The sequence below is a fragment of the Eublepharis macularius genome, chromosome 7 (genome assembly GCF_028583425.1).
Source record: "Eublepharis macularius isolate TG4126 chromosome 7, MPM_Emac_v1.0, whole genome shotgun sequence".
Lineage (NCBI taxonomy): Eukaryota > Metazoa > Chordata > Lepidosauria > Squamata > Eublepharidae > Eublepharis > Eublepharis macularius.
The window spans coordinates 87,639,761-87,663,003 of NC_072796.1; the positions used below are offsets into that span (position 1 = coordinate 87,639,761).

General features: G+C 45.8%; 1 protein-coding gene across 1 annotated transcript in view; it reads left to right on the plus strand.

Annotated features, from left to right (window-relative positions):
* Positions 1 to 9,763: 9,763 nt before the first annotated feature.
* The window catches only part of XKR4 (XK related 4), a 249,808-nt gene continuing 236,328 nt past the window's right edge, over positions 9,764 to 23,243 (plus strand). Inside the window, exon 1 of the mRNA XM_054985445.1 lies at positions 9,764 to 10,620. Within this exon, the coding sequence (XP_054841420.1) occupies positions 9,764 to 10,620 (857 nt within the window). The remainder of the gene's footprint in view (positions 10,621 to 23,243) is intronic.

The window sequence follows — 23,243 nt, forward strand, 5'->3', positions numbered from 1 at the left end:
ATCCTTCGCATACGTTTAAAATAACAGAAGGGATCCGCTTACTTACAGGTTTTCACCTTAAATCTGCTTGTTGCCGTTCTCCATGGCCCGGCAGCACGTGATGTGCTTCGCAAGTCTGCCGGCCTCCATAGGAGCAGACGGGCTATTTACCCCCTGGATCGACTTCAGGGGGCTCTTCCCGCAGCGCTCCGGACCCTGAACCCCTACCTGGGAGTCCTGGGGGTTAACCCTCGCAGGTCAACCACCTGGTCAGGCTGCTCGGCCGCTTCCTCCCGGACCTGTGGAGAGGAGCGTCCGACATGGCTGGGAAAACAAAAACGAATCTCACACCAAGCATTTAAAGATGCATGCACACATTTACTTGAAATCATTACACCCACCATTGGCAAGCAACCTGGGGAAGCATGCACAAGGCACACTTCTGGTGGGGCACAGCAACGTCGCTTCCTGAAGTGACATCATCACACAGCTGCGGGCATGCTCCCATAATTTGCTGGGGCCAATTTTGGCCACACACAGGCTGAATTTGCCCCATGCAAAGTGCAGGAGCACCCCCATTCCTGGCAAGATGACATCACTTCCTAGAAAAGAATACCAGGAGAGGCATGGTAAGTGCTGGGTCCACTTCTCCCACCAGAAGGGTATGTGGACCTGTAATTGTACTGAAAGGCTTGCCTGACCATGGGCCCATCACATTCTCTCAGCCTGGTTCACTTTGCAGGGGTGGTTTTGGACCACCTGAAATTTATAAGTTTACTTCAAGTGAAGATCTGTGCAAAGTATATTATAGTAGTCAAGCCCTGAGATAACCATGGCATGGATACTCATGGTCAGCTTGGGCGAGTCAAGACAGGGGTGCCAACTGCTGAGCTAGATGTTGATATAATTTGGGGGCGGGGAGGGGTTGTTAGCAGTTGAATTATCTTGCTTCTCCAGCAGAAATGCTTGGTCTAACTCCTAATCTCTTAACTGAATCAGAGTGTCAGCTGGACCCCATTGAAAGTAGAGAGCACAGTGTCCTTCAAGACCTCAGCCTTCCTGACTAACACTATCTCTTATCAGGATTCAGTTGTAACTTCTTCATCTTTAGCCATTTAACCACAGCAGTAAGGCACCAATTCAAGATCTCTATAGAATCATCAGGCAATTTTGACAGAGAGATATAGAGCTGGTGTCATCAGCATATTGATGAAAATCTGCTCCAAAACTGCAAATGATTTCTTTTAAGGTCTTTATGCTGAGATTGAATAACGTAAGACTGATCCATGTGGAATGCAGCATGACAACTCCCACACTGGTGATAGTTGGTCTTTAACAGCAACTCTTTGGGTCCTGCCTGTAAGGAACCATTTAAGCCTGTTCAAGATGCATTCTTTTTTCAAGCACTTCAATAAAATGGCATGAGCCATTGTATAAAAGGTTGCTGATCTCACATTCTGTTGAAATGAATGGAGAATCACCCAGAGAGATGAACCATAAACATTTGCTACAGTTGCTATATTCCGAAGATCGTCTATATGAGAGGACAATTTGTGACAGTCATTTTTCTATTGTCTTATATGTCTCATCAAACTAGATCCGTCTGGTTCAGTATTATCTATTCTGTCTGCAAGAGGCAGCAGTCCTTTCAAACCTTTGGCCTTCTGCAAGCAAAGCATGTACTCTACTGCTGTGCAGGACCGAAAAGGTGTCTCAAGGTATCTTCAACCTTTAAAGAACAAAGCCTTTTTATTTTTTAAAAAAAGTCTCAGAAAGATACTCCTCTGAACTACTTGGTACTCAGCCTGCTTTACCTTTGTAAACTTCCACTTATGTCCAAGCCAGAATTAGTTCTTTTGATCTTGTTATTTACCTGTATGTGGTTTTTAGAAAAGAAACAACATTCCTGTACTTGCTGTTCTTTAATCTGAAAATATTTCCATTATTTCGTCAGTCTAATGTCCATGGGAAATATTCACATGAAACTTATTCTTGACAAAATGAAGGTGCTACCGTTGCAGGCAAGGGTCCCAACCAGGAATTGGGACGTCTCCCATTCTGGATGGGATTGCACTTACCCTAAATAAGCAGGTTCATAGCTTAGTGTGCTCCAGGACCCAACCTTCTGTGGTAAACAGGAGTCAGTGGTGCCTTTCACCAGCTTGGGCAGATGAACCAGCTGTGCCCATTCCTGGGCAGGAAAGACCTTGCCACTGTGGTGAGGTGAGATTGCTACAATGCAGTTCTATGTGGGGCTGCCTTTGAGGACCGTCCAGAAGCTACAGTTGGTAGAGAATGCTGCAACCACAATGTTGCCTGGATTGAGTCATAGGTCACTCCAGTCTTGTTCCATCTACACAGGCTTCCAATGTGCTTTCAGGCTCAATTCAAGTTGCTGGTATTGACCTGTTCATTCAGGTCATCTTTAGAAGCCCTGCTTCTGGTGCCCTGCCAGCTGAGGCTTGATAGGTGGCTACCTGAAAAAGTCTTGATAGGTGGCTACCTACTTGGTCATGGTGCCAAAACTGTGGACCTCCCTCCTCAGGGAGATGAGTCTGCGTTCCTCTATCATTGTCTTTAGTAAGAAAGTGAAGACTTTCTTTGTTTTGTTTGACAACTCCCTTCCAGGTTGTGTTATGTGTGTTGTGTGTTTATATGTTTTTACTGAATTATTCAATTTTTATATATACACTCTATTTTAAATGTTGTCTTGTTTTAAAAGTTTTGATGCTTGCCTCTTGAAGACACTATTTGGATGGAAAGGCACATAGAAATCTTTTAAATGACTAAATAATAAATAAATATGAAAGTCATAAGGGAAGTCACAGTTTGAGATGTAATTGCAGGTAGCTATTAATGAAAGAGGAATTATTCTTAAAAGATGAAGTCCATCTCAATCCCTTGTTAATGATGGAATTGACTGACTACAGAAACTGAAAATCAAGAAGAAGGGTAGACATGAAATTCAGAAATGAATCCAAGCAGATAAACACCACAGCAGGAATCTGAGGATGCCAGGAAAAAAAAAACACTTTAAAGAGGGCAGGGAACCTAAAAACAGATACACCTTGATAAATAAATTGTATATAGGCCCCAGAAACCTAATTAAAGGATTTCATGTTTGGGCTGTTAGCAGAGTCTATCGTTTAGCAAAGGAAACATGGTTATAGGTGATTGTGAGCTGTTTCTGCGGGCTGGTGTCTGTGCAGAAGAGAAAATAACAAAGCATACACTTGCTTTATATTTAGAAAAGAAATAAGAGTTCTTTATTGTAGGAATTCCATACTCTGACAGGAAAGGAGGACAGATCCTAACTACCTATCTAGTATAAGGATGGACATGGATGCTAGAACAAGTCCTGCATCCATGCTTCCAACATGGAGAGAGGATAAGGAGACAGGTGTTGCCTGGAACAATGCCAGGAAGAGATGAGGTGAGAGGGAGGAAGACAGGAGGAGAAAATCCTGAGAAAAGCAATCTACATATCAAAGAACAGTCAGAGCAGTAAACAGAGTGTCCTGACCCCCTATCTTTCTAACTCTTTGGTTTGCCCCCCTCTGAAACCTGAGGAAAGGGACAGTGCTGAATCCTCCTCTTCCAACACACCTGTTGTTAGAAAATTAGATAAAAATGGAGCTGCTGCACTTGAATTGGTTAAGAGCAACAAAAGCAGAAAAAGCATAGGAATTAAACAGTTGCTTTGCAAAGATAATTGGGAAAGCAGATGAAGCAAAGAGAACTGCTAAAACAGAACAAAGCAAAAAGCTCAAAACAAAAACATGGGAATGCACCTGTGAAAATAAAGTGCTAGAAGAAAAACGTTCTCACATTCATCTGGGTTTGCTGTTTCACCTCTGATGTTAAGTCAACTGTGTCTGAAGGTTAAACGAAGCACAATTTGTATAGATTTTGCCAACCAAACTCTTTGCTAATGCCAATGACTCTCAAACATCTGCTAAAGAGGCAGATGGAGCTGTGTAGAACTCCTGACATTCTTTATGGTGAAGCAGAGATTCACAAGTAAAGTCACTTCATAGTAGCAACAGGTAAAACTTGAGCTAAAGATCAAAAATTATCATGAAATGAATGTAACTTTGTAAACATCAACATGAAATGTAATCAGGGTTCTAATATGTAATCAGTGGTCTCAGAACAAACATAGTATGTTCAGTATAAATTTTGGACATTATCTACTAGAGTGTTCCATCCAACATTTGCAGTGAACAAACTAAAGCTGTCTTCCAGCTTAGTCCAGGGAAGTTTGTAATGTAAATAGTACAGATCCAGAGTATATAGGTCAGGGCTGGTTCCAGGTTTTTATGGACCATACAAGACAGAGAATAACTGTGCCCACATTCCCCTTTGGTATAGCCTCTTTCTCATCTAATCATGCCCCCTTCCATTAGGGCCCTCCTCTTTGGCTCTACTTTTTCTTCTTTAACCACACCCTTTTCCATTTTAATTTGCTTCTTAAACTGGTAAAGAGAAATCATACACAATTTTGCATGGAAGTAACCCAAAAAATTATCCCCTTTGGACCTAGCCATAGTGTAACTACTTGACCTTCAGAGGAAATATGGTTTAGTATATTACTACAATGTACAGTTAATGTGGAAAACACACTCATGTTGATGTATTGTCGAAGGCTTTCACAGCCGGAGAACGATGGTTGTTGTGGGTTTTCCGGGCTGTATTGCCGTGGTCTTGGCATTGTAGTTCCTGACGTTTCGCCAGCAGCTGTGGCTGGCATCTTCACACCTCTGAAGATGCCAGCCACAGCTGCTGGCGAAACGTCAGGAACTACAATGCCAAGACCACGGCAATACAGCCCGGAAAACCCACAACAACCAACACTCATGTTGTTTTGTAAGTCAGGTGGATCCCACAGTTTGGCAAGTGCAGCAAAAATTCTACAGGAACTATCCAAGACAACCTTTTGCTCCATCATCAGTCCCATTCTGATTCATAACAAATTCATAAAACATTTATAAATTCTACCATTCTATACCATAAAGGTAGCTATTACTTTTAGTTTTCATTGTAAACACTTCCGCCATTCTAACTCATTAGTCTTTACATTCCTGGTTGTACCACTTACACTCTAAGCTATGGACCAACAGCAGAGCTTTGCATCACAATAGGTATCTGAAGGAAAATCATACTGGAAAATCTTATGAAGGAGTATATATCAATGGTTGGTATAGAGTTTAATTGTTGTATTATCTCTTGCTTTTATGCCTTCTGAAACCTGGATCTCACCCTTTACCGAAGAGCCTTTGCAGACTTCACAGCAAAGGCATTACGTTTATGCCTATAAATGGGTCCCTAGGAAGCCCTCTGACTTTGGCATCTGCCCTACCTCACTGACTATTGATGACAGCTCAGGAAATGGGAGGCCTGGAACTCTTCTTTCAATTTTGTTTTAAATACCCGATTATCTGCAAGGCCTGTGTCTTAATCTCATGCTCCATCCCTAATGACAACCTAAATGCATGATATTATATTTGCTAAGATTCATCACTTACAACCTATTCTTTTTCTTTTCTTCCCTAAAGTCATTCTGTTGTCCGCCACTGTAATTTTTAGGTTGTGTTCCTAAAAGGCTATGTCCTTTCCCACTTATATTACTCTTGCAAGTAACAGGGTACTGAAACCTACAGTTCAGTACAGAATGAAAAATGCCTTAAAAAAGAAAATCAAATCTTTCTTTAAGTTATTGGATGGGGTAAGTGGGATGCTAAAATAACTAGTATGTAAAGATAATGGCCAAAAAGGATTTTTATGGGACTAGAGGGATTCTTAGAGATGCTTTACAGAAAGGAAAGTGATGGAGGTGAACAGTTGCCAGTAATTTAAGTACGAACCATGTACAGATTTATATCTGTGTTCTAAAGCAATTGCACAAGGTGATCCTGTGCAAACGTATTTAACATATGTACACTATTTCCTAATAAAGGACTCACAAGAAATCAGTACCTGGGCTGGAAACTATGGATTATTGACCTGTCAGTTATCAGTAATGTAAAGTTTTAGTTTCATTTATGCAAATATGATTTCTTGTACTGGATCTTATGCTTTGCAATGAAGTGATACGGAATTTCTTTAATTGTAAAAGATTGCAGAGCCCCTGCTCTATAGGCTTTGAGGTCTAAAACTGCAATTTGTGAATGTAATAGTTGTGTCTGCATCATGTTCAAGAAGAGGTAATTTATGCTAGCATTCACACTACCCTAACCTTGCCATGACATCTACTTAACAAATCCAACTCAGATCTTAACACTACAATGTTAGTTCATTAAAAATACGCATTATTATATGAATGATCTTTCTTTTTATTTAAATTTAAAGAAAACAAACTCAGCTGCATACATATACTGAAGATGTCCATTCTGGAGAGCTAAAAAAGAGTAATAAACCATACTTATGGATTTCAGTAGCTGGAGGTATGGTAAAAGCTCTCCTTCCTGGAATGGAGGGCCGTTTTTCCAAGCTTGCTTGTTTTATACTTAATTGTTTTTTGTTTAAGACAATACTACACTTTCCTTTGAATTGTTTCACATCTTTATAAGGCTGAACTGTTTTTCTTTTGTCCAAGTAAAATATTATTAATAGTATGTAACCAAATAGAGCAACTGTGCATATGCTAACACATCTGAGTGTGAAAAGCAATTAAAACAATAGAACAGGCAGAATGTTTGAAGATCAGAGATGTAGTGTTAACAGTCATATATTTTCAGAGGAGTTAGCCGTGTTTGTAGTAGCAAAATCAAAAAGAGTCCAGTAGCACCTTTAAGACTAACCAATTTTATTGTAGCATAAGCTTTCAAGAATCACGTTCTCTTCGTCGGATGCATGGAGGGCAGAAGGAAACTGGCCAAATATAGAGGAGGAGAGGGGGGGAAGGGGGGAAGGAGGAGAGGGGGGATGTAAACAACTCCTTTGAAATGGAGATGCAGACAGCTCCTTTTGGTGTGGGGATCAGTTTGCTTGTGTAAAGATTCAAAGGAGTTTGCTGTGTTAGTCATATTTTTTGTTCCACAAATGCCCAGATCAGGAGAGGTGAGCACTTCCTAGCAAAGCAAGTGTTATGAGGGGTGGAACTGAGATGGAGGGAGGAAAGAGTACATTTCAAGATATGTGAAACCTAGGCATGTGGCTCCTCAGAAAAGACTTGGGTTACTGGTTTATAAAATAGCTAACTCTGTTAAGTAAAAAAAGCCAGGTTGTATATGTTGATGAAGTTTATCAGGTGAAAAGAACTGTGAGCTTCTCAGAACAGGTGACTTTTAGTCAAATGGTTTGAGAACATTGGATAAGGATCCAGGGGATCCAAGTTTGATGCACACTGCCAGGGAAAAGTGACCTTAGGCCACTCCCTCTTGCTCTAACCTGCTTCACAGGGTTGTTGTAAGGAAAAAATTGAGGTGAGGACTAAATATCTTTAAAAATAAGTAGTTGACGCAGATTTCCCTTCCATCTCACAAGTGACTGCAAGAATTTCCTTCAGTCATGAAAATGGAGTTACTCCCAACTAAGTGTGAATTGGATTACAGGATCATAAAAGCTCGAAGTGCAAATGCATATTTAAGCATCACTTGTAAAAACAGCCTATGCTGCTTCAAACTTGCCTCCAGTGGCAGATTCTGCATTCACACCAGAAGGCTCCAATTCCAGACTGTGGTACTTTTTAGTTTCATACAACTAATGACACACTTGGTTCCGATTCTTGCAATGGGAAATATACAAGGGCTTGTTTTTCAATAAAAGAGACAATGGGCTCAGTCCTGTTGTTTATGGGGGGGGGCTACACCCTGGAGTGGGAATCCTGCTACCAAATCCCATAGGTATGTCAGTAACCTGTGGTCCCTTAACAAAGAAAGAAATGTACTATCCGTATGGTCCATAGGTTCCCTGACACCTTCTAAACTGAACCTATAGTGTCCAAAACAGGCTCCAGGACATCTCGTAGCACCCTGCGCAGGGAAGCAAGCCTTGAATTTGAGCCTAGTTGGACAACGAACTCCGTCACTTCCATTGGACCAGTGTAATATATCTAAAGCAAAGACCATCTAAAGCGCTGAGCGGAGGATTCGCTTATTTGCACTTCGCCCGCCCGCAACGGAGGCGCCCGGGGAGGAGGAAATCCTCTCCCGTCTCAGTTGTCAAGCGCTCTGTTGGTCTGGCTTGTCCAAACCGGCACCATCATGCTCATGAGTCTGTTTCCAATCTCTAGGAAATGGCTTCAGGCAGGGCTTGCTCAATTGGCATGAGAGGGGATGAGGGGTGCCTACTTGCTCAATTGGCAGAGAGGGGATGAGGGTGCCTACTGTACGAAGGCGCCTCCAGCAACCGCAACGCCCGGGACTTTCTCCTCGTGCCGCTCCGGTAGCCGTTTGATTGCAGCTCGCCCGCGCGACGCTCCGTACCGCTCATCCTTCGGATCTCCCTCAGCGCCGAGCTCGCGCAGAGGCAAGCTAGGCTTTCCGGCACCAGCCGCCGCCGCCGCCTCCTCCTCCCTCGTGGCACACATACATAATGCAGCCGAGTAATTGAAGCAGGTCTCTTCTGGCATCCACGTGCCACGCGAACCGCCTCCCTTCGCTGCACCACCTGCTGCCAAGACGGCCCCCTCCCCGCGCCCTGAGGTGACAAAACGGAGCTAATAAGGCAGCCTCTACCCTCCACGCCCCCCACCCCCAGTGGCATCAAGAAGGAGGGAAATCAGCGACAATTCCCGTCCTTCGGAGAGGTCTCCCCAGCCCAGACACCTGCGCCTCCTTTGACACAGGAGCCTGGAAGAACAAAAGCTCCGCGCCGCGGCTGGAGCACACTTGGCGCCTGTGGGGGACCGCGACTTTTCACTCCTGCATTTTGCTAATGGAAAGCAGGCGCTGCCTGCCCACTATAGCTGCTCCGCCGCTACTCCCCCACGCCCACCCAGCTTGCAGTCTAGACTCCTCGGGGCGTCACAGCAGCTCCACCTCAGCCCTTAGGCTGAGTTTGCGGCGGCCGCAAAGAGGCTTAAAGCCGCGGGGGCCAGGCTGTGGCACTCGAAGCCCTACTGGTACAAGAGGGGCGCAGATTTTGCACAGGCGACACAGTCCTCCCATAAGCACTCCATAGGCTCTCTTCCCGCCAACCCCCCAACAAATAAAATCTCCCCCTCGCTAAGCTTCCCTTGAAAGGCACGGTGGGCAACCAGCCGCAGCCCCGAGAAGCATGTTTTCCTACCCACCCCACAAAGGAAGCCCTTGGCTGTCTTCCGCAGACCATCTCCTCTTCCCGGCGCAAAGCCCCTTCTCTCCCTCCTCCCCGCAGCCCCCTCCTGTTGCATCCCCCACCGCGCAGGGCCCCTCCCCAGTGCCATCGCCTCCCTCCCTCCCTTCTGGGCGCCACGGCGGTTCTGGGTGTGTGTGTGTGTGTGTAAAGGGGGGGGGAGGGATGAGGTCATCCTCTTTCCCGGCGTCAGTCAGCTGGGTGGCGGCGGTAGCAGCAGAGCTGCGGGGCGGGCCAGGCCGAGAAAAGGACGCGCTGGTTCGGGGAGCGCTCCCCAGGCTGCTCCCGCCCGGGGCCGGGCGGCTGAGCGGGTCTCCCCGCAGGCAGGCGGCGCTCCAGCAGCGCCTGTAGCGGCGCTGGCCCAGCCCCGCCAGCGCCCCGAGAAACCGAGCCGAGCGTCCGCGGCGGCGGTGGAAGAGAAAAGGGGCGGGCTCAGGGGTGCTCCCGGACTGGGTCCCTCTCCCTGCCGCCGCCGCCGCCTTCCCCGCCTCCTCCTCCCAGCCGCATCATGGCCGCGAAGTCGGACGGGGGGCGGCTGAAGATGAAGAAGGGCAGCGAGGTGGCGTTCACGCCGCTGCAGAACTCGGAACACTCGGGCTCGGTGCAGGCGCTGGCCTCGGGCTCGCCCGCGGCAGGGCCAGGCGGCGTGGAAGACGACGAGGCGCCCGGCAGGGGCTGCTGCGGCTCGGGCAGCGGGAGCCGAAGGGACGGCGGCGGCGGCGGCTGCCGCTGCTGCTGCGGCGGCCGGGCGGCGGGGGGCTCGCGGGGCTCGGGCGGGGGCTCGTCGTCGCTGTGCCTGCGGCTGAGCAGGGAGCAGCGGCGCTACTCGCTGTGGGACGGGCTGTGGATCCTGGCGGCCGTGGCCGTGTACTTCGCGGACGTAGGCACGGACCTCTGGCTGGCGGCCGACTACTACCTGCGGGGCCAGCGCTGGTGGTTCGGGCTGACGCTCTTCTTCGTGCTGCTCGGCTCGCTGTCAGTGCAAGTGTTCAGCTTCCGCTGGTTCGTCCACGACTTCAGCGCCGAGGACAGCGCCGAGGCGGCTCCCGCCTCCTCTTCCTCCTCGGCCGGCGGCTGCCACGCCGAGAGCAAACTGCTGGTCAGCAGCGGCTCGACCGCGGGGGACATGGATGCCGCCGCCGCCGCCGGGGCTCGGCCGGGCACACCGCAGAGGCAGGCGTCCAACGCCAGCAAGGGCAACGCCACCAACAGCACCAACAGCAGCACCACCAACGCCACCACCACCACCACGAGTGGCGGCGGCGGCGGCGTCAGGGCTCCCAAGAACCGGTCCGCTTCCTGCGCCTTTTGCATCTGGCTCCTGCAGAGCCTCATCCACCTCCTGCAGCTCGGGCAGATCTGGAGGTAAGCGGCAACGGCTTCTTCCGCGCCTCGAGGGGGACGAGGGCTCCCGGCATGTCGCTCAGGCCGCGTTTCCTTAAGGCCACGGGAGCGGGGGGGGGGAGGCGCGGGCTTGCTCCAAGGGCGACGGGGCGGGTGTGACGGTTTCAGCCCGGTGTCCCTGGGTGTGTGACTGCACACGCTGGAATTCGCTCCCCTGCCAAGCCAGCGTATTGCTTGCATGGCATTGTAACGGTGGCCAAATCGACCGCAATGCCATTGCTGCCACTTCCAGAGGCTTTCAGGAGTGGCTGGATGGAGAGCACAATGGCGAGATGGCATCCACGCCCCCTTCGAGGCCCGTGTGTTTTTACGTGGCATGATCTGGAATCCTAGCCTGTTTTCTGTCTTGCCCTTTAGAGGCCGGAAAAGGTGGTGGTATTGAAGTCACCCAGTTCCCTAACTGGAAATAACATGACACTTGGAATTGTTTTATGTTTGTTTCAAAGTGAAGAGGTACCAACTCCAGATTCTCTTTTGGAGGGAAATCAAACCTGCATCTTCTTTTCGAAACAGGCATTTATATTTTCATTTTTGCTAGGGGTGCAGGTGTGCCTCCTCTTGAAACATTGTTTTATATGTGCTTAAAAGTAATATGGAAAGTAGGTACACGAATACTGACAGTTTTGTGTGGTCTTATAGAAAAGTACAAGGTACTATCCCAGAAAAGAATAGTTAGAAGATCATGAAGATTAACAAACACAAACAATGGAAGTTTAAGTTGGTTGTTCAACTCTTTTTGGTTCTCTTTACAGGATTTACATATTTAAATATATGACAACATCAAGATTAAAGAGGAATATACCAAGATGTATATTAAGTTGAATTTTGTAATAAAATACCCATACACTATTGAATTACAATGACACGTGATGTAATGACATATATATGATATAATATGTCTGAATGACTAGTCAACACAGCAAGTTACGTTTCTGAACATACTTTGAGTAAGGGTGAAATTCTAACACCACTGAAATAATTGAGAGTGGCACTGAGTGAACCTTAAAACTGAGAATTCTAATGGAGACCAGAGGTTCTGAGGAGCTATGAAGAATACTTGCTAGTGACTGTATAGTTGCCTAAGAAAAATGCCAATGTACCTAACCCTAGTGGGTCCTCATCCCTTGTTTCTGGAGACTTTGCCTATCATTTTATTTAATTCTCAAACAGTATTTTAGAAATTTATTCTAAGCTGCTTCAGTGAACATTTGACTTCTGGTTGACATTTATTTTAAAGTCTTTTTGAACTGGATGAAAGGTAACAAATTACAGTCACTTTCCCTAACAATAACGTTATTGGGGTATAGGGACTAATGTTTGAAAGAACTTTTTATGTTCAGGAAGATATTTTGTAATGAAAAGAATACTTTTACAATTTGTTATTTTGTTGAATATGATATCAAACTTTCTTATTCTAAAATGACATTTAGTTTTATTTGTATTATTCTTCCCCACTCATTTTATAAAAAATATTCTAATCAGCCTTTCCATGTCCCAATGTGGTCTGCTTGCAACCCAATATGACTGTAATCCATAGAATTAATTTTAAAATGTTTCATCTTACCTTAAGGGAGCTGTGTGAATTTGGTGTGCACTGAGTACATGCTACACCTCTTGATTGGTGTGGACAATGCAGTGTATTCATCTAAATTGTTTTGATCCTTCCCTTTTCTCTGTGGGTGATAGGAAGCATACATGGTTCTCTCTTACTCATTTTAGCCTCATAACAAACTTTGTGAGTTAAGTTAATCTGGGAGAGCGTGATTAGCCTAAAGTCTGTCAATGAGCATTATGGCTGAACGGGTGTTTGAATCCACGTTCAAGTTTTCCAGGTAAGATACAGGTTGCTCAGGAGCTGTGTTATCTGTACTGTAAAGTACTGAGAGCATAGGTGTATCTGGTTGCCTTGTAAGAAATGAAGGGAACCTCTTTGCTAGTAAGCAGCATGCAGCCTTTGCAAGACTATGACATTGCATGCTTAGTTTCGATAAAACATCTTTTGTTTTAGTAGCAACAAGTGCCTCACTTTGCCGATTACTATATCTAATAGTGACCACTGGGTAGATGATGAAAAGCATCAAAATCAGGACACCCACATATAACATAGGATTTCTACATACTTGGGGGTTACCCAGGTATGCAGACACATGTGACATTGTAAATTAATTGAAGGGGGGCTTCCTGAGAGGAAGTTTGGGGATAGTAATTTGTACGAAAGCGCTTACCCCAATTCCAGAAAGGTAAGCTTCTGACCTGGACGGGGAGAAAGTTGTTAAGGCAGGGTATGAGCATTTGAGTGTGCATGCGCATATGCACATGTTTTGTAAGTGTTCCTATTGAATACACACAATGCCCATGGAAAGATTTTGGACTGAGCATAGGAATGTTAATCAATCACTAGTTGTTATAGTTTATTATCAGATGTGAAAGCAAACTAGTTGAACATATACTGCATATACTTGTTTCTATTTTCATCAGTTCAATTTTTTTAGTTGTGGTCTTTGTTTTTCTTAGGATGTCAAAAGTTTTCCAACAGTTTGCCATACCTCAGTTATGGTTTTAGCAGTAGCAAGTTGGAGTTTTTCCTGAGTTAACAAGCCTCTAGTGCTGGAATGCAAGTTGAGATGGTTTTTACAGAATGGTTTTATTGCTTCTGAGAACTGAAAAGCTGGACCATCAATTTGAGTAGGGAAAGAGAACAGATATTTCTCAGCTTTATGGTCAGGCTTGGTTGTCTTTTCAAAAGTATAATTCTGAAGTTTGACGGTTATGGTGGAACTTGGATCTTTGTTGCTATGATGACATCGGGAGAATATCAGTGGCTGATGATGTGGTGGGAATCAGCCATTGCTGTGCGGTTAGTTATCTGGAGTGGTGGCAAAAGGCTATCCTTATCAGAAATTAACAGGTATTACATCAGGCTAAGGGGCATCTCAGCCAGCGTTGTTGCTGACTGACTAGAATTGCTAAACTGCTTGCATGGTGCTGACTGATACCCTTGGCTGCATCTCAACAGTTATTGGAAAGAATAGGCTTTCCCCTCTTCTCCTTGTTTACCCAACAGTGGCAGCAGACTATTGCCCCCCGCCCCCCAGTTGAAATAAAGAGGCAGACACAAGGCTTGGGAAATAAAGGGCCACTTTTTATTTATGGCAACAACATGAACTGCAACAACTAAAAACCTGGCAAGGGGCTAACCAGCGGTACAGGTCAAGCCTTGGGGTCACTCCCCTGGACCCCGCCTTGACCTGTCTGGGCGAGACCCACTGCCCCGGATGTGAGCCATCCAACTGCATGGCTGGGATCTGGCCGGCCTGGGGGATGGTTTCCCCCTTAAAGCTCCAAGCACCCCTGCCACGGAGCATGAGGGCAGGACTTTTCCAGAGTCTCCCACCAGGCAACCTGCCCTCTCAACTGGCCACCGCCAAGCATGCCAGCCGATCCTGACAGGCCCCCAATATCCCCACCAATGAGGATGTGCCAAGGGTACTCACTGTCCTGCTAACATCCCCCCAACTAAATCCTGCCAATGCTAAGGCCGAGCCTTTGCTCAGGCCTTCGCGCCCCACAGGTGGCTTGATGCAAGTCGCAGCCCTTGGCTCAGGTCATCTAAAAATATGTTGTTGGCTGCCACCGATAGGTGGACCCCATCACCTCTGTAGAGGTCGGCCATACGTGCCTTAATCCTGGGGCGGGGAAGATAAATACCCAGCCCCTTCCCCAAAGCTACCTGAAGGGCCCTATTGGCCCTGTGCCTAGCCGCTTCTATCCCCTTGGGGTTCAAAGCTCTAGAATTGCTGAACTGCTTGCATGGTGCTGACTGATACCCTTGGCTGTATCTCAACAGTTATTGGTAAGAATAGGCTTTCCCCTCTTCTCCTTGTTTACCCAACAGTGGCAGCAGACTATTCCCACCAACAAAGCTGCTCATTAGCTGCTGAGGCCAAAGGTTAATGTTGAAATTCTTGCAACAAGAAAATAAAGGAGCTAGGATGTATTTATCTCTCTGTGTGTGTGTGTGTGTGTGTGTGCGCGCGCGCGCGCGCTCTTCTTTCCCGCTTTTTCATCACTAGAGTCTTACCTTACTGAAACTTTGGTACATTTGACCTCCCACAGTCTTCTCATAAAAGATGCAATTGTTACATTTCTTAAGCTATTGAATTGCTGGGACTCATTTATTTTTGGTTAATAGAGCTAAATTCAATTTTCCTTTACAAATTTAAATGCTATTGTTGAAAACAGTTATGTATTATTTTTAATTAAAGCATGCTAATTAGAAATTAATGGGGGTTTAAATGTTGCATGCATGGGGTGATGTTGTGAAAAAGCTATTTAAAATGATTTAAACCATTTTTTACAAGAAAGCATGGAAAGTGATGCTTGGCACGGGTGAGACATGATTTATTGATAATAATTAGGTTTGTATCCTTTATGTTCTGTCTTTCATTTTTACAAACTTCTGAACTGTGACACAGAATGCACTAATAGTTGAACAGTTTTTTTGGAGGGTATCAGGAAAATTATTTCTCTACTTTAGCCTCAGTGCTCTATATAGTGGGACTGGTTGCTTCACTTTTATGGGCAGTGATTTTATTGATTATTTGCCATCCAGGAATCTCTATGCATAAAGGTACATCTGTGAATATTTTTAATATATGTATATTGAGATGTATAACTGAATGTTTCTTGCATCTTGTGTATACTGCCAGATAGATTTGAAAGGCGCTTACTGGAAATGACAATCTGGCCTATAAATGTGTCTGCAGTAAGCATTGCAGAGGAAGCAGTTATTTTAATGAAGGTTCTGGGAAGCACAGTGTGAAAGATAATGTAATTTGGGAGTATAACAAAGAATAGGGTAAGGTGGAACATCGCCATGTTCACGATAAGGTGAGGCGGTGGAGATTCTAAGCTGGTACTTTCACTGGTTCCAATTGCTGAAGTGTCTTAGTTCCCCAGTTTATAGTCTTGGAATAGAAAGCTACTATTACGAGGGGGAGGGGGACAAGGAGGGTATTCTTTGTATGGATGGGGATAGATAAATTTGCTTCAACATAGATGTGAAAAAGCTGAAGTGGAAATGAGTCAGCTACCGTGTGTGTGTGTGTGTGTAAAGTGTCATCAAGTCACAGCTAACTTATGGCAACCCCAGCAAGGGGCTTTCAAGGCAAGTGAGAAGCAGACATACTTTGCCATTGCCTTCCTCTGCATAGTCTTCCTTGGAGGTCTCCCATCTAAGTACCAATCCTCCTTAGCTTCTGAGATCTGATGAGATCAGGCTATGTCAGGCTGCCTTCCCTCCCATGTTACCGTATAGCTCTGAGAAAAGTGGTGGAGCACATCCTGCATAGGGAAGAGAGCCTTTAAAAGTCCACTTGGGTCTGGCATATGAACTTAAGATAGAAAGGGGCTTTCATAGCCCCTTCATTCAATATTATCTGCTATATCACTAAAGCAATTTCAGCTGCTAATCATGTCAAGGTCAAAATGTAGTTTTTAAGTTGGGGGAAAACTGTCTTTTAGAGAACTGTAAAATGAGCTAGAAAACAGACTATTGCTTTGCTGTCAGACAGACTGTACGCTATGGACCACTGCTTAGCAATAAGAGCGACAGGGCTTTTATTGAGCTGGAATGCCCCAGAACGGCATTCCAGCAGCTCTTTAAAATACGCACGTGACTGGTGTCATGAGGTATTTCTAAATTGAACTATCGGGCCCAAAATGTTTTGGCGCCAATCAGGGCGATTTTGGGCCCTAAATAGGCCCCAAATGGCCAAAATGGCACTGAAATGGCCGGATCAGGGCCAAAGTGGCCAGGATCAGGCTGGTGCTGGGAGGGAAAGGTTCCCTTACCCAGCAGCTGCCCATTCCAGGCCATTTTGGCCCCAATCCGGGCCATGTTGGCCATTTTAGGCCCATTTAGGTCCCAAAATGGCCCAGATCCGGGTCAAAATGGCCAGGATCGGGATGGTGCTGGGAGGGGGAAGGCTTCCCCATCTGGCAACGGCCCATTCCAGGCCACTTCAGCCCCAATCCGCACTGTTTCGGGGCCATTCTGGCCATTTTGGACCCATTTTGGGCCCATTTAGGGCCTGAATTGGGGCCAAAATGGCCCAGATCGATTCTGAAATAGCGAGGATTGGGCTGGTGCCGGGCGAGAGAACCTTATCTCGCCTGGCAGAGGCCTTATCCTGGCCGTTTTGGGCCCGAACCTGGCCCTTTGGGGCCTGAATTGGGCCCAAAATTGCCGAAAGGGGCCCAAAACGGCCAGGATTGGACCACCAAATGGCCAGGACCAGGCCTCTGCCAGGCAGGGGAACACTCCCCCACCCAGCAGTGGTCCGATCCTGGTCATTTTGGGCCTGAAACGGCCAGGATCGGGCTGCTGCCGGGAGAGGAAGGATTCCCCCACCTGGCAGCGGCCCATTCCAGGCCATTTTGGCCCCGATCTGGGCCTTTTTGGCCATTTTAGGTCCATTTAGGGCCCAAAATGACCCAAATCGGGGCTGAAATGGCCAGGATCAGGCTGGTGCCAGGCGGAGGACAGTTCCGCAATCTGGCACCAGCCTGTTCCAGGCCAGTTCATCCCTGATCCACACTGTTTGGGGGCTGTTCTGGCTCATTTAGGGCCCAAAATGGCCTGGATCAGGGCCAAAATAGCCAGTATGAGGCCAGTGCCAGGTGGGGGAACCCTCCCTTGCCTGGCTGAGGCCTGATCCTGGCAATTTTGGGCCTAATCCTGGCCCTTTGCGGCCTGAACTGGGCCCAAAATGACCAAAAAGGGCCCAAAACAACCAGGATCAGGCCTCTGCCAGGCAAGGGAACACTCTCCCACCCAGCAGTGGTCTGATCCTGGTCGTTTTGGGCCCCTTTTGACCATTTTGAGCCCAATTTGGGTCCAAAATGGTCAGGATTGGGCCCAAAATGGCCAGGATTGGGCCAGAAACGGCCAGGATCAGGTCTCTGCCAGGTAGGGGAAAACTCCCCCACTGGGCAGTGGCTCAATCTTGGCCATTTTGGGCCCCTTTCAGCCAATTTGGGCACAATTCCATCCCCAAATGGCCAGGATCAGGCCCGAAACAGCCAGGATCGGGCCACTGCCTGGCAGGGGAGTGCTCTCCCATGTGGCAGCAGCCATTTCCAGGCCGATCCAGGCCATTTCTGGCCCATTTTGGCCCAATTTGGGCCCAGAACAGTCCAGATCGGACCCTAAACGGCCAGGTTTGGGCTGCTGCCCTGTGGGACCATTCTCTCCCATGTGGCAGGAGCCTGTTCCAGGCTGATCCGGGCTGTTTTGGGCCCCTTTGGGCCCAATTTGGGCCCAAAATGGTCCAGATCTGGCTACTGCTGGGCGGGGGAGCGGCCCATTCCGGGCCGAATCAGACTCCCCTTCTGGAGCATAGGATCGCTCCCAGGGCTGCCACGCCTGCATGATAACGTCACTTCCCAGAAGTGACATCATCATGCAGTCCTGGGAGCACACGCTTGCGCGCTGTACGCACACGCATGTATTGAGAGGCACACCTCCTCCTCCAAGGAGTTGCCCCAGGTGAGAGTTCCCCCACTTCTTTCCCCAGAAAAAAGCCCTGAAGAGAGACATGTCACTGTTCCCCCACTTCTCAATGTGTTTTTATACTAACTGTTTAAAAGAGGAATCAAGATTATACTATGGCCAACTTGTTGAATTACAATGTTTTCCCTGTTGTCTTCCTGTTTCTTTCCCAAGATGTGATTTGCAACAGGGGCTCCCATGTAACTGTAGTGATATCCTGTCTGTTCTGGATGGGAAAGGGATATTGAAGTATCTCAAGGCTACTGCTCCTTTAAATTTCACTTCTCTGTCTTATCTGCTTTGTTATTTGCTGTTCACTATTTATAACACTCCTGAGCTGATCCATATTGTCAGTTCCTGTTCCCTGTGTGCACTCTTTCTTTTCTTTCTTTTTTTTGTTGCAGTAAAATAAATTGGTCATTATTTTTCTACTTTTGTAATTGTGTTAGCACAATTACAAAATTTGATCATTTAAAAAACAACAACAAGCAATTGCTTTGATCAAAAAGGGAGGGAGTAATTAATACGCTCTTTCATTGAGGATTGATTCAGGAATGCTGAAGCCTCTAAATAAGAAGTTACTAATCATGAATGAACCAGCATGAGTTGAAACATCCCAAGTGCAGGTTTGAGCCTTAAAATGATTTATGCTGCCTTTTCAGCTTGCAAATAAAAACACCATAAATTCGGAAATATATAGATCAGGCCTTGACAAATTCTCTTCGGCTGTAGGAGCCAGCTTCCAGATTTAAGCATCAGACTAATTTTTCATCCTTCCGGTTTTGTATTTTAATGACCCTATTTTTTCATTAATGCCATCACAAAACCAAAACTCTACAGTTTCTCATAATTTTAGTGTAGTATGACTATTGTTGTATAGAAATAAATATGGGGATAACCGTGGTAGTCATTAAAACAAAAACCTACCCATAACCCTAAACTAACTTATCCCTAGTTCTCATAAGTTTATTATTACTTTAAAGAGTTCAGTTTAATTGAATATTTGAGACAATATCAAAAGCAACTGGTTAAGAAATGAATTCATCTAGCCCTACTGAATACATGCTTATATGCACAATGACATAAACTTCATAAGTGTGCACTTTTATGTAATTCAACAAAACATATTATGATGTAAAATGATGAATAAGCCTCATACTTCCACTTGGTGAGAGACACTGCAATAAAATCATTGCTGAAACTTCTAGGAACTGCAGTGGAATTTCTAGGTGACATGAAATTTATAGAGCTCCAATATAAATATGTTTTGTGTACTGATAGATACGTTTTAAAAAAACCATATGACACAGCATTTGGAATTTTGAAAATCTTGCATTTTATTTTTAACTAAGCAAGCTGATAGTCCTGATCCTGATAGTGGAGAAAATTGTGAAAATGTGAATGTTTGCTCCAGACAGTAACTGCTTAAAGCATATAAGTTTCAGTAGACACACAGAGCACTCCCAGATACACAATCTTCCTTATTTATTTCAGCACCTACAGTACATAATTAAAAACATTAAATAATACCCCGTACAATAAAATGCCTGCATCTTGCACATTATTAAAAGCTCTGGTGAATAAAATAGCCTTACAGTGCCTCGTAAATGTGTCTGAGGGCAGTTCCCTCCCACCTTGTTAGGGAGCCCATGGCACAAAATGGGATCAACCACAGAGTAAACATAGGTGCTCATCAATGCCAGGTTAGTTACATTTAGTTAGGAAACATTCAGAAGGCAAGCTGATACTGCAGCTGACACATGGGGAGAAACAGACCTTAAGATATGTTGGTCTGAGGCTTTAAAGGCTTTAAATGTCACAACTAGCCCTTTGAACTGAGCTCAGAAATAAACTGGCAGCCAGTAAAGCTGTTTTAAAATAGAAAGGATGTGTACCCTACAGCCAGTCCTATACAATAATTAGGCTGCTGCATTCTATGCCTGCAGCAATTTTGGGATTGACTTTAAGGACCACCCAACAAAGAATGCATTACAGTAATCTGGCTGTGAGGTTAGAAAAGCATGGATTAGCATGAGGAGATTGATTGAGTCTAGGAAAGGAGAAAGCTGGTGAACCAGATGCAGCGGGTAGAAACACTCTTGACTGCCCCGCCAAACTGCTTTTCAAATAGCAGAGTTCGGCCCTTGAGTAACTTTCAGGCTTTTAACCTGCTCTGTAAATGCCAGTTCCACTCTATGCCCCACCAGTGGATCTAAAACTTCAGCTTTACTGCCCAACTTTACTTCTGTCTTGTATGGATTCAGATTCAGCTTTTTCTGTCTTAACTATACCCTAACACTAATTCAGGGATATGACAGATGCGTCTAGAGTAGAGGTAGGCCCAACCCGAAAAATGAACCAAAGTTGGTGATGAACCGGGCCGGTTCGTGGTTCGTGAACCAGCGGTTCGTCAGAGCCCATTTCTGATGAACCGCCACGAACTTTAGGCTGGTTCGTTTGGTTCATTTTTTGGTTTGTCACTGCAGACAGCCTGGCGCTGATCAATCAGTTTCCTAGGCAACAGGGATGGACTTCCTGCAGACCTTCTGCTGACCCGGAAGTAGCTTTCTGCTGGCCCAGAAGTAGCCTTCTGCTGACCCGGAAGTGACAATTTGTTGACCTGGATGTGACGTTTTCACAAATCAAACAGACCAGTTCGTGAACCAGGGCAGGTTCATGAAAGTTCATGGTTTGTGAAATGCGACGAACCATGAACCGCACGGTTCAGTTTTTTTCCGGTTCATGACCATCTCTAGTCTAGAGGTTTAGATGATGGAATATGGAGTTGGGTTTCATGTCCATATTGATGGCACCCAAACACAAAGTTTAGGATGTGGATTCCTGCTGTGAATCAAATGACAAGAATTGTGTAAGCATTTTGCATTCACACAGGTATTTTGGGTGAGAGAAAATGTCAAACAGACTAAAGTTGTGCGAGCAAAATGTGCAACAATTGATATTTTATAATTGATATTTTATACCATACAGACTTCATTCCTATTCTAGTTCTCACAATACCTCATCATTCACCTCTCTACATTACTTTGCACAATACTTGGAAAACAAAAGCACATTTCCCTTTATTCCATTAACAGTGAAATCTAGCAGTTAAAATATATTAAGTTACAGTGGTATAGTGGTTAGAGTGTTGCACTAGCAGTCAGGGACTGAGTTTGAATCCACACTATGCCATGGAAGAGTGACCTTGGGTCACTCTCTTTCAGCCCAATTTACCTCACATGGTTGTTGTGAGAAAAAAATAGAGGTGAGGAGAACGATGTAAGCCTCATTGGATCCCCACTGAGGAAATTAGTGAGGTATAAATGAAGTAAACAAAATAAATAATTTAACATACTACATTTAACTTGTTCTGAATTTATCCTATAATTAGTAATTATTCTATAGAATTTAGATTTTTGGCAGTGTCAAATCATACGCAGCCTTATTTTGAATAGGCATTATAAACAATGTAGCAATATGATATACAGAATTTCACTGTCCTTAGAGGCTGGGGAAATTTTTTGAAAAAGCAAGGTACTAAAGTAGCAAGTGTTAATGTCTGGAGAAGCCCTTCAAATAAGGTATTATAAATTGAAATGCACAGCTGGAAATCAGTAAATGGCATGGTATAATTGGTAAATGAAACTAATAAAAATAATAAATAAGGTATTCAACTACCTTATACATTATGGAACATATTTATTAATTTGTTTCTTAAATATAACAAATAAAAGAAAATATTTATATAGAGTTTTCAAGTTAATGGTGGTATCTAAATTACTTGCACTGTGTAACCTGCCTTGGGTCTCAGTGAGAAAGGCAAACTGTAAATAAAATAAATCATGATTATTTCAGTGTTGTGAGCTTTGCATGCAGGGGCGTCCGGACAGCACCTGGCTCCCTCTGTCTCCTTGCCCAGACAGCTCTCCCTGAGCCTTTTCTCCGACAACTCTCCCTGTGACTCTCCCTTTCATGCTGTCGCTCTGTTGCTCTCTCTCCCCCTCTCTTTCTCTCCCTCAACTACTCCATCCCACACCCTTTGCCTTGCCTGCTTTTATGGGGCAGCCCTCAAGCTTCTCCCCACCTTCCCCCTGGCTCCCCCATGCCCATTCTCTCCACCCCTCCCTCCGTGATGGGAAGCCCTCTCCACCTGTTGGGGGGTTTCCCAGCCAGTCCCGGCATTCAGGGCTCCACCCTGCTTTGGCACAGTGTGGGACTGGCTGGCCCCACCCAAGGCCAGTGTTCTCAGTAGCAGTGTCTTGTAGCAGTGTTCTCAGTGGCAGGCATGGGCCTCACCGCTCGGCCTGGGTGGGGTGCTGTCCCACGGCTTGCCAGTGTGCACCGGGCTTCCTCATTGATGCGTCCCAGCCCCAGCAACCAGTGTCGGCCCTGTCACTCAGTCAGAGGTGGCGGTGGCCTTCTTTGGGATGCCCTCTGTGGCCGCCACCCACTTTGCTACCCTGGTCATGTGGAGACGTCTGTTGGTCCTGGCCCTGCTGCCACCCATCACCGCGGAGGCGTCGGGAGTCTTTTCTGGCCCGGCCTTGGCTGCCTTTGACTCATCCCTTGGAGTGGGCCCGCCAGGTAGGTCGGGGCGGGGGGGGGGAGGCCTCCATGCCCTGACAAGTGCATAAGGTTAAAAAGTCCTGAGCCTGTTTGGAATCCTCAGCAAAGGTCTGAAGGTTCACACTGGTGAACTCTCAGGATCCAATATGAAAGGCAGCCCTTCTATATATGTGGCTCTTTGACTGATTCTACATGAGATGTTTTTTTTCTGAGCAGGTCATGTTGCTGGTCTTATTACTGCTCAGTTTGCACTCTTGAGATTAATCATGGCAAAAGGTAATGCAGTTTTTCACACGTTAGCCACGGTCGCCTTTCACACCGGATATAGATCGCATCCCCCTCCCAATATGTCATGCTGCTATATGATTCTTCATCTACCTTTAAAAAAGAAAATAGTGTATGTATAGCACTGTTCAAGAATAGTACGATACTACATTTTTTGGAGGGAAAACCCCCGACCCTGCAT